The sequence below is a fragment of the Polypterus senegalus genome, chromosome 2 (genome assembly GCF_016835505.1).
Source record: "Polypterus senegalus isolate Bchr_013 chromosome 2, ASM1683550v1, whole genome shotgun sequence".
Classification (NCBI taxonomy): domain Eukaryota; kingdom Metazoa; phylum Chordata; class Cladistia; order Polypteriformes; family Polypteridae; genus Polypterus; species Polypterus senegalus.
Window position 1 is genome coordinate 75,454,989 of NC_053155.1, and position 12,535 is coordinate 75,467,523.

At 38.6% G+C, this 12,535-nt stretch overlaps 1 protein-coding gene across 1 annotated transcript in view; it reads right to left on the minus strand.

Moving 5' to 3' along the window:
• cryl1 (crystallin, lambda 1) overlaps window positions 1-6,647 on the minus strand; it is a 158,752-nt gene extending 152,105 nt beyond the window's left edge. Inside the window, exon 1 of the mRNA XM_039744005.1 lies at window positions 6,500-6,647. Within this exon, the coding sequence (XP_039599939.1) occupies window positions 6,500-6,543 (44 nt within the window). The 5' untranslated portion in view covers window positions 6,544-6,647. The remainder of the gene's footprint in view (window positions 1-6,499) is intronic.
• Between the last annotated feature and the right edge of the window lie 5,888 nt (window positions 6,648-12,535).

The following is a 12,535-nucleotide window of genomic DNA, read 5'->3' on the forward strand; positions in this document are numbered from 1 at the left end:
ATATTAATTACTGTTACTATTAGCTTCAAGCTGACCGGAGACTCACAGCCTTTGGTCGTACACATACATAATGTGCGGTGGGCACTCGAACACATCAATTCAAGGAAGGCAGCAGGTCCTGATAATGTGCAAGGACGTGTGATCCAGGCCTGCGCTGACCAATTTGCGGAGGTATTTACACACATATTCAACCTCTCTCTCTCCTCAGGTGCAGTCCCCTTGTGCCTGAAGTCCACAACCACTGTACCTGTTCCCAAAAAACCGAGGATAACCTGTCTTAATGACTATCGACTAATTGCTCTCACCCCTGCCATTGCAAAGTGCTTTGAACGACTGATAATCACACACATCAAAGCCTCCATCCCAGCTGATCTAGACCAACACCAGTTTGCCTATTGGTCAAACAGATCAACTGAGGATGCCATCTGTGTGGCTCTACATGCTGCTCTCTTGCACCTGGAAAAGCCCAATACCTATGTTAGGATGCTCTTCATGGACTACAGCTCTGCATTTAATACCATCATACCTAACCAGCTGATCGAAAAATTCTATGCACTAGGACTTGCTCCCTCCATATGCAACTGGTTACTGGATTTTCTCACTATCCGCCCCCAGTCTGTGAGGATGGGCAAACACACATCCTCCACCCTTACCCTAAGCATTGGTGTGCCACAAGGATGTGTACTAAGTCCCCTTCTCTATGCACTCTTCACCCATGACTGTCAACCCATCCACCACCATTATTGTTAAATTTGCAAATGATACAACAGTCATTGGGCTTGTAACAGAGAACAATGAAGCTGCATATAGGGAAGAGGTTCAGAATCTGACAGAATGGTACAACACCAACAACCTGGTCTTAAATACCAAAACGACCAAAGAAGTTATTCTGGACTTTAGGACCACTAAAAAGACCAATCACAGTCCGATAACAATCAATGCAGATGCTGTGGCGAGAGTTTCCAACTTTAAGTTTCCAGGAGTCACCATCTCAGAGGACCTGTCCTGGGCTGACAACAACTTGGCTATAATAGGCAAAAAACAACAACGCCTCTATTTTCTCAGGAAGCAAAGGAGAGCTGACCTCCTGCAGAAGCTATTGGTTAATTTCTATAGATGCACTATAGAGAGCATCTTAACTAACTGCATGATGGCCTGGTACAACAGCTGCACCAAGGCTAAAGAAGCCCTGCACTGGGTTGTAAAAACAGCAGAGGCCACTATTGGGACTGAACTGCCATCACTCGAACTCTTGTATAAGACTCACTGTATGAGAAGGGCCAAAAACATTCTCAAGGACAAAACTCATCCTGGAAATTCTTTGTTTGAGCTCCTTCCATCTGGAAGACACTTTAGGTCAATCCGTGTTTATGCACAAACAGACTAAAAAATAGTTTTTTCCCCCATCTGTCATAAACTTTCTGAACTCTGAATCTCCTCAGTCTGAAATAATTTTTAATTGAACATGTGCAATAAGCTATATTGGTAATGTGCAATATACTAATGTAATACAATATAGAATACTAGCCATGTGCACCCAACTATGTTGCGCGTGTTAAAGTTGTCTGTGAAGGGCTCCCTGTTTAAACGAGGCTGCCAGTCGTGAACTGGGCCCTTCGTCGCACAGCATTATGATTTTTTATAAGGGAAACAAAATTACAAAAGAAAACCCTTGGACATTGATTCGACAGGAACGGCCTACTCAGAATCACTGTCCGAATAGTAATTATGTGGTGGTGTGGGAGCATTTCTGCTTCTGTCCTTTCACAGTCCGTCTCGTTTTCACGACACTATCGTTTCCTCTCACGATGCCTTCTCAACCATTCTCCAATCTCGCAGGTTGCTTTGTGGCAATCCAAAGAGTAAGGCAATACACACGGAGCAATGGTTATAAATGGGGGACACATAGGTATCCAGGCTCTTTAAAGCATAAATAGGGATCACTTCACTGACATGTGAGCAAACCACGGTACAACTGTGAGACGCGCAGCACTTGCCGGCTACAGCGTAACAATAATAATTTCCAGAAAGTGCTGTTACGTTGTCATTCATTTTACCCACTGTCTTTCTTTCATTCATATGTTACGTAGGCACATACCTTTTATCTTCAGCAATCTCATTCTCTATCCAGGCCTCAGGAGCTAACCAGCGTAACACTGTCCACCACCCCTTTCATTATTCCGGCACATTGTTGATATCCGTGAGTAACAACAATGTACTAAACTGGAAGGTGGTCTACGCATGCGTGGAATTCGCAGACAAACAAAGATCAAGATCTAAATGAAGATCTCTTTAGTTAATTTAAAGCACAACAATTTGTTTAGTTTGAATGTCTGTGTTTTGAGGTGTGACTGGAGTACTACAGTACTTCAGTAGTATAAGCCTGGAGAAGATTCTTAATGCAATCCCTATGTTTTAGCTGTCTCTCTACTGCCATCTAGTGCTTCTTCTTCTAATTCATTCGCGGACAAACAAAGATCAAGATCCAAATGAAGATTATATATAGAGATGTAATGTACTATTCATTAACAGGTGCAATAAAAATTTATGATGCTGTACTTTGAGCAATAATAATTTGCTCTGGTTACTTGATCACTTAACACTGGGGGCTGTCACAACAAGTAATTTTGTTGTGTTATGCAATGACAATAAAGTGCTTGAATATAAAACTTTTTTTTCTAATAAATGAGATTTCTCTCTTTGCTGTGGTATTGAATAGGTAAAGAGTACTGTTAAATTTCACTAGCATTAGTATTGGCTAGAACAGGGCTTCCCACACTTTTTCGGCTTGCGAGCTACTTTTAAAATGACCAGGTCAACATGATCTACCTACAATAAAAATTATATATATATATATATATATATATATATATATATATATATATATATATATATATATATATATATACTGCTCAAAAGAATTAAAGGAACACTTTTTAATCAGAGTATAGCATAAAGTCAATGAAACTTATGGGATATTAATCTGGTCAGTTAAGTAGCAGAGGGAGTTGTTAATCAGTTTCAGCTGCTGTGGTGTTAATGAAATTGACCCCCAAAACAGGAATGGTTTAACAGGTGGAGGCCACTGACATTTTTCCCTCCTCATTTTTTCTGACTGTTTCTTCACTAGTTTTGCATTTGGCTACAGTCAGTGTCACTACTGGTAGCATGAGGCGATACCTGGACCCTACAGAGGTTGCACAGGTAGTCCAACTTCTCCAGGATGGCACATCAATACGTGTCATTGCCAGAAGGTTTGCTGTGTCTCCCTGCACAGTCTCAAGGGCATGGAGGAGATTCTAGGAGACAAGCAGTTACTCTAGGAGAGCTGGAGAGGGCCATAGAAGGTCCATAACCCATCAGCAGGACCAGTATCTGCTCCTTTGGGCAAGGAGGAACAGGATGAGCACTGCCAAAGCCCTACAAAATGACCTCCAGCAGGCCACTGGTGTGAATGTCTCTGACCAAATAACCAGAAAGACTTCATGAGGGTGGCCCAAGGGCCCCATGTCCTCTAATGGGCCCTGAGCTCACTGCCCAGCAGCATGCAGCTCGATTGGCATTCACCATAGAATACCAGAATTGGCAGATGCACCACTGGTGCCCTGTGCTTTTTACAGATGAGAGCAGGTTCACCCTGAGCACGTGACAGAAGTGAAAGGGTTTGGAGAAGCCATGGAGAACATTATGCTGCCTGTAACATCATTCAGCATGAGCAGTTTGGTGGTGGGTTAATGATTGTCTGGGGAGGCATATCCACGGAGGGTCACACAGACCGCTACAGGCTTGACAAAGGCACCTTGGCTGCCATTAGGTATCAGGATGAAATCCTTGGACCCATTGTCAGACCCTATGCTGGTACAGTGGCTCCTGGTGCACGACAATTCCTGGCCTCATGTGGTGAGAGTATGCAGGCAGTTCCTGGAGGATGAAGGAATTGATACCATTGACTGGCCACCACACTTTCCTGACCTAAATCCAATAGAACACCTCTGGGACATTATGTTTTGGTCCATCCAATGCCACCAGGTTGCACCTTAGACTGTCCAGGAGCTCAGTGATGCCCTGGTCCAGATCTGGGAGGAGATCCCCCACAACACCATCTGTCATCTCATTAGAAGCATGCACCGATGTTGTCAGGCATGTATACAAGAACACAGGGGCCATACAAAGTGCTGTGTACAATTTTGAGTTGCTGCAATTAAATTTTGGCAAAATGGACTAGCCTGCCACATAATTTTTCACTCTGATTTTTGGGCGTCTTTGAATTCAGGGCTCTGTAGGTTGATCATTTTCATTTCCATCAAACGATGTGGCATCCTTTCGTTCCTAACACATTACCCAGTCTATATCAGTATAGATATCCAGGAGGATTTCTTTTTCCCATTGAGATCTGATGTGTTTTCAAAGTGTTCCTTTAATTTTTTTGAGCAGTTTATATATGTACTGAATATCAGAGGTGGGCAGTAACGAGTTACATTTACTCCGTTACATTTACTTGAGTAACTTTTAAAAAAAAAATTGTACTTCTAAGAGTAGTTTTACTGCACCATACTTTTTTCTTTTACTTGAGTACATTTGTGAAGAAGAAACGCTATTACTCCCCTACATTGGGCAACACTCGAATCGTTCCTTTTTTTCCATTAGATAAAATCTAACAGACAATTTTCATTCTGCTCTGTGTAGCGTATGCTGTCAAGTTGCACACATGCCTTCCCAAATCAAGGCGCTGCAGCTTTGAGGACAGATGTTGCATTTTTCGTTTGAAAGCATTATCTGAGCTAATCATGTTGACCATGGTTTTCTCTTTTCCTTGTAGCTGTAAATTAAGCTCATTCAACATTTTGGTCAGATAGCTAGCGGCCATTGATCGTTATTAAGTTGCTTGTATTCTGCATGTTTAATGACAAGGAGAAACTCCTTTTTCTCCGGCCAGGGGGTCTTGAAAACTCAGCAGGAATTTCTCCCTAGCCATCTGCTTCAAAGAAGGCATCGTTTATCATCTCTCCATCTTGAAAGGATTTCTTATGCTTAACGATCGAGTGACTCACCCGGAACGATGTTTAGGTGTGTCTGCCGTTGCTTTTGAATTCAGCCGAGGGAAAAATGATGGCTGTCCGATTAACCGCGATTTTAGTTCCCTCTCCTTTCTCTTTCTCAGATCGCTTTTCGGAAGGAAGTAAATTTCGTAGTTTTTATGAACAGTTCGAAAGTGCCTTTCCACATTTTACTTCTTTGGAATAGCAATGATAGATTAACAGATCAGACAAACGCACTTCAATTGTGACATTGTGAGAAAAACAAAATCCTCTTCCAATTCCACATCCAGTCCATACCCTCCCACCCCTAACAAAAATTTTTTTTAATCCCTTCTTTAGTCGATACAAATTGGAAGGCTAAGTAGATCACTTAGATAGCAAGAGTTTTGCAGTAGCTCACGCTTTTGATCGTGTGTGCGCGATGACCAGTGTGTTAGAAGAAAAGAGATCTCAGACTGGCCACCCTGTATGTCAATCAAGTGGCAAATGAATAGGGAGGATATATGATAGACTAACATTTTAAAAAAATTTTTTGAATGCAACGCGATCTACCTGCACTACCTGCACTACCTTTACGATCTACCGGTCGATCATGATCAACATATTGGGCACCCCTGGGTTAGAAAATTCTGGTATTGTGACAACCTTAGTTTAAATGCTGTCATGAAAGCCCCTCTAGCTAAATAGCTGGGTAGATTAGTGATGATTTTCAATTACCTTTTATGTACCAAATCAAAGTTTTTTTTCAATCTGCACAACTGACACAGTGGTATCTGTGATGCACTGTAACATAGATAAATGTTTCGAAAGATGATTGGCTTGGTCATATATCATAAGATTGCCAGGGTCAAACCTGTGGAATACATGAAGCATAAATTAGATGTTACAGAATAAGAAGGTAGTAAGTGAATTGGGCGTTCATGTGTTACACACCACTCTCTTTACACAAGCACAATACTGGTTATGGCTCCACAGTATTAATTTCCATGTTTAAAAGTGATGTATGTTTTAATATAAACCTGGAAAACAGTGGAGTGAAGTTCGTAGTTTCAGATTTTTTCTTATCAGTACATGCACCACTGCATTATCCCCAGATCGCTAAACTTCGACAGATGCTTTGCTTTTCTTACATATTTGTATTTGTTTCTTTAAACTGGGGTGACCCCATACGTCAGGCGTCTATCGTTACAACATAGATTGATATGTTTTCAAACAGTCTGGGTTGGTTCGTCATTCCAGTTCTGTGAGTGAATTCTCCAGCTCATCGGTCTCAAGACCGACGTTCCAATGCACCTAATTTCGCCGAACCCCAAATGGGCAAACAAAGTCTCGAAAATCGGAAAAGAGAGGCAGACGATTTAAGGTAACATACAGACCTCTTCGCTTTTTATAGTCCGTTTGAAGTCATTCGAGTCTGCTCGACTATACAACTTTTTATGCACGTATAACTATTAACTTACCCCCCGATAATGGCAATGGTCTTCCCTTTGAAGAATTCACCCATTGTCTATCCTGCTGGCAGAACCACCACGAAACAGCCGCTGTCGCTGACTAAACCTTTAGCGTGACTGTCAACCAGAAGTGCAGCCCGGCGCCTTAAAGGGCGCGCGTTTAAAGGGACGTTCTCTGACACGGGATTTGTGTCGGCTAAATTTGGAGGGTTTGGTCAACGGAGAACGGAGAGTGCCTGCCTATGACGTGTCTTTTCGGCATTTTATGTATGTCTCGCGCAAATTTGTATTTTAAATATCCACTGTTACAATTCTGGTTGTTTAAAATTCGAGTTTTGTTATGACTAGTGGAAACTGACGGCTTTAAATTATAGAATTCGAATTAGACATGTCCTTCATTACTTTTCGACTTGTAAAACATTGTGTCCTAAATATGTCTGAATTAAATGTAACTTACTTTATCTGAAGTGTAATTTTAGCCAGTTAAAATATAATTACAGGTATGTCTGATTTAAACTTTGATTACTGAAAATTATAGAAGATAAGGAAAATTGTTTTTCTGTTGTATGTATTGTGAAATACATTATAGATATCTCTAATTCACATACTGACTGAATTATAGGCATCTGATTTCCATATCGATTAGTCACAAGTACATTTTGGATATCTGAAATGTGTTTTTCAAGTAAAATATTTTCACTTTGTAAAGTGTAAAGTGTAATTTTGACTCTTCAGAATGTAGTAAAAAGGCATTATTTTTCAAACAGCTTGCCATGATTGTACATATATCTAATTATTATTTTTATCAGTTAAAATGATATTATAAATATTTCTAATTCAAAATAATACTTTAGATATCTAAAATGTAATTATGGATCAGCATATATTCATTATACGGTATTCAGTATTGCTTTATAAGGGAAAAATAATTAAAATGATATTAGCATAAGACTGCAACAAAACAAAATATGAAAAAAGTGAAGGGATCTAAATTCTTACTGAATGAACTATACATACAAGACTGAGTGAAATGAAGTGAGATTAAGTGAAATGTATTTGTAATTGCATCTCAATGTTGAGTGAACAATATTGTAAACCCAGACAGAAATAATGATGTACAATATAAAACTGTCTCTCACTACACATTTGCTTGTTTTCAGTGTATCAAACCAATGAATTATGAAAATGCGTTAGAGCTGTTACCTAAATTAAATATAAGATACTGTCTTGGTTGACTATATGATGAGAGATCACAGGCTTGTACAAGAATAAATTCATGATTTAGAATATTGTATAGGCTGACTGATATGGCTTCATCAGCAGAAAAACAATTAAAAGGATCTGCTGATACAAAAGAACTTAAAAAAGCTAACTAAGAACAAAAGGGAAGTGAAAGTCAAGAGGTATGGGGAAGGAAGGAAGCCATCTGACAATGGGCAAAGGAAGAAAGCATAAGGAGTGATATCTATTTTGTTGTGTTGAATATCTAGCTTTGAGCCACAGTTTCCTGGGCAGAGCAGAAAAATAGGCAAGTGAAACTGACAGAAATGATAGTTTATTCATGTGGTATAAGACTGCAGTACTGTATGTGTTATTTAATCAGATATGTTGATTTTGGCAGTGTTCATTTTAACCGAGGGTTGTAAATATATAAGATAGATTAACAAAAATATATTGATTTGTGTTTCTGAATTCAGGTGTTACTATCTATGCAAATAACTTATGCAAATAAATATTAACTACCTTATAGTTTGTTATTCTATAACTACAGTGCCATACTTTCCTTGTTGATAATTTTAGTTACTTACCAAATGTATTGTTTGTCTATTTTATGTAGATTTATGATTACAAATTTACCAAATTGTATAAATGTGACTTAAGCAATTGATCCATTCTGAGTCTGCAAAACTCAGACTATCAATTTTAACCTGTTTAATTAAAAGCTGACACCTAGGGTTCATATTTATCTTTTATGTCTTTTTTGTTCAATTTTGATTCTTTTATTTATGTTAATTTTGTTAATCATTACGTTTCTATAGGTCTATGTATATTGTACTATGTTCCATGTATTTTGTTTGCTTTTCCCCAAGAGGCAGGACAACCAGCCCATCACCATCAACGGACTGCCCTCGGCCCAATAAAAGCTAAGGAAAACTCTCAATCCTTTATGATACATTGTATGCATTCACTTGTATTTGGTGAATTTCTGTGATTGTTATTATTGTGCATGCAGATTTGCCCAATTTTTGAGTTCTTTACTCTTTTTTTTTTGACCTCTGGATTGAGTGCTGAGCATTTGGTGTAAAATAAATCTTTTTATTTTGTGAAGATTGTTCCTCTACCCTTTATGTTTTTTACAAGCTCATGGCTAGTGGATTTTTTTTTCTTATGGGGTTTTTGACAACAGCTTTCAGAATTTCTTTGGGAAGTGCTCTTTGAGCTACGACAGATAATAATAGCAGTAGTAGTAGTAGTAGTAGGCTTACAGGTGATCTGATCTAAAAGGAAGACCAACAACAGGGTATCTAATTTCACACATCTGGTTCTAAATGGCATTAATGAAAAAGCTGTGGATAGATAGATAGATAGATAGATAGATAGATAGATAGATAGATAGATAGATAGATAGATAGATAGATAGATAGATAGATAGATAGATAGATGAACCACAATGTGAAATTGGTGAAGATACTTGTCTCTTCAGATTCCTGAGAGCTGTGTCCTAGCATTGATGTAAACTAAAGGCTAGATGTAATATATTTCACTAAACAAAATTCAAAAGAAAAAATAATCACAATCAGAGAAGCAAAGCAAGAAACATTTAAGCAAAGCAAAAGACATTTAAGTTAAACAAGAGAAAAACACAGTTATCTGCCTTTTCTGTTCCCGCCAAGCACATGCTGAGAACCTCAGACTAGTTGAAAGGACAGAAGAAAAGCTTTACCGTCACCTTTCCCAAAAAAAAGTCTTACCTCTTTTTAATCCTTCAAAAAATGTTTTCGATTGAATGCTTTATCATCCCACTAGAGATCTATTAAAGATATTCCATATCCAAACTCCAGGATCACAGGCTGAGATCATCATTTATCAATTAGTACTGCTGTTCTGTTATCTCTAGAAATCTCAGTTTTTGCCTCTCTGTGTCTGTGTCTTCACCATCTTTATGTTCTCTTCAGATTTCCTGTCATATCCTGCAGTTGTATATCTTATAATCTAAACTGACTCCATGCGTTACTGAGTCAAGTGAACTGCCTTGTCCCTTTTGCAAATGGGTCTACAATTGATAATTATTACTCTGCCATGCAGCAAGTGGGTGCCAGCGATATATGAAGGAAAGAATGAAGTAATGATTTTTTTTTTTCTGTTTTTCAAATGCTCATCATATACCTCTCAAGAATAATATTTGCAATACAATGAACATAAGAGTGAAAGTTTTTTTTGTATTCACTCAGCTGGATTATGCAGACTATCTACTAAACGATATTTCATTGCTTATAGTCATCTATATAAAACAAAAGACTTTGGCTGAAAGTTTTGCTTTGACTTTTGCTTTGCTTCTGCATCAATTATTCAATTGCATGGTTGTGGCTTATATGTTCCGTATGTTCAGTTCAGAGCTTTATTTCTTAACTTTTATTTTTGAATAATTCCATCAGATACAAGTTAGTGCACCAAACTTGGTTATGTTGCTACAGTGCAACTCTGTTCTTAAATAATATCTCTAAATTGAAACTAGTATCATCAACTACTGCTGAGAGAAGTATTTTACATATTCCATCACTTCAAGTAGATAATATTGTGGATGTCAATTTTGGCACCAATATCTCAAAAAATAAGGAGATTATTTACTATAGGCAGCCATTGATATTTAGTTTGGATTTGAAAGATGAGATTAAAATAACTTTAAAGGTGTAAAACCATAGGGTTCTATAGAAAATCATCCACAAAGCTGAACAAGTATTTACCAAAGGTTCTGTAACAGGGCTTAGGAACATTCTATTAAATTTGTTGCTTTTTTATCCTGTAATCTGCTATATTAATTTGCATTGCTTTATTTCATAGACTTGGTGGGATGGAGGTATGGTGGATAGCATCATTTCATCACTGTTTGTGTGTGTAACTCTATCCAGAATTGGCTCCTGCGATGTTGCAAAGATAAGCACTGACCCTTCACCTCCCTGAATCAAACAGGTTTGTGAGTATTATGTATGTCATGTTACAAAGAATATTTATTTGCTCTGTAATGTGCCATATTTAATTACGATTGATCGATTGGCTGTTTAATCGATTAATTTCTTGTTTTGGAATAATGAGAAGGTTGGTATAATATGATATAATATGATATAATATGTCCCACCTGGACAGAGGCAGTGGTGCTGTAAGAATTATGTTTTTGGACTTCTCTAGCGCCTTCAGCACCATCCAACCTCTGCTCCTTAGAGACAAGTTGACAGAGATGGGAGTAGATTCATACCTGGTGGCATGGATCATGGACTATCTTACAGACAGACCTCAATATGTGCGTCTTGGGAACTGCAGGTCTGACATTGTGGTCAGCAACACAGGAGTGCCACAGGGGACTGTACTTTCTCCGGTCCTGTTCTGCCTATATACATCAGACTTCCAATACAACTCACAGTCCCGCCACGTGCAACAGTTCGCTGAAGACACTGCTGTTGTGGGCTGCATCAGGAGTGGGCAGGAGGAGGAGTACAGGAAGCTAATCAAAGACTTTGTTAAATGGTGCGACTCAAACCACTTACACCTGAACACCAGCAAGACCAAAGAGCTGGTGGTGGATTTTAGGAGGCCCAGGCCCCTCATGGACCCCGTGATCAGAAGAGACTGTGTGCAGAGGGTGCAGACCTATAAATACCTGGGAGTGCAGCTGGATGACAAATTGGACTGGACTGCCAATACTGATGCTCTGTGTAAGAGAGGTGAGAGCAGACTATACGTCTTTAGAAGGCTGGCGTCCTTCAACATCTGCAATAAGATGCTGCAGATGTTCTATGAGATGGTTGTGGCGAGTGCCCTCTTCTATGCGGTGGTGTGCTGGAAAGGCAGCATAAAGAAGAAGGACGTCTCATGCCTGGACAAACTTGTTAGGAAAGCAGGCTCTATTGTAGGAATGAAACTAGACAGTTTGACATCTGCGCAGAGCGACGGGCGCTAAACAAACTCCTGTCAATCATGGAGAATTCACTGCATCCACTGAACAGTGTCATCTCCAGACAGAGGAGCAGCTTCAGTGACAGACTGAGGAGATCGTTCCTCCCCCACACTATGTGACGCTTCAATTCCACCCGGGGGAGTAAATGCTAACATTACTCAAAGTTATTGTCTGTTTTTACATGCATTTTATTACTGTTTAATTTAATATTGTTTTTTTTTTATTTTATTATTTTTTTTTGTATCAGTATACTGCTGTTGGATTATGTGAATTTCCCCATGGGATTAATAAAGTATCTATCTATCTATCTATCTATCTATCTATCTATCTATCTATCTATCTATCTATCTATCTATCTATCTATCTATCTATCTATCTATCTGATCTACAGGCTTCTGAAGTATAAATAGCATTGATAAGATATTCTAAGGTATTGAAATGTGGGGCTTTGTACAACTAAGAAGAAAATTCTTGATAGCTGCTATGAAACCGCCTCCAGAACAGACCTTTGAATCTCTTGTAGCATGAAAGGTCATTTAAAAGAGAATTATAGTCATTCATTTCTTTTTGTAGTAGTTCAGTTGATAGAATAGAAATGTGACCAAGTGGCCAATTTCTTAAGTCTAGTTAAATAAGAACAGTAGATAAAGTACCCTGATAAAATCTAAGTCCTCAGCAAAGCAGTACAACGCCAACTTAAACTTAAAGATGCAGTTAAACAAAGAGCCAAGTGCAGTCTGAATAACTCGTTTGTTGTATGACCCTCTTTTTATAATGAAGGCTGGGACATATTGATAGATGAATGAATAGTTTGATAACTTCCCATCTTCAATTGTGACATAAACTTTGTTTAAATAGCACGTTTCACATTT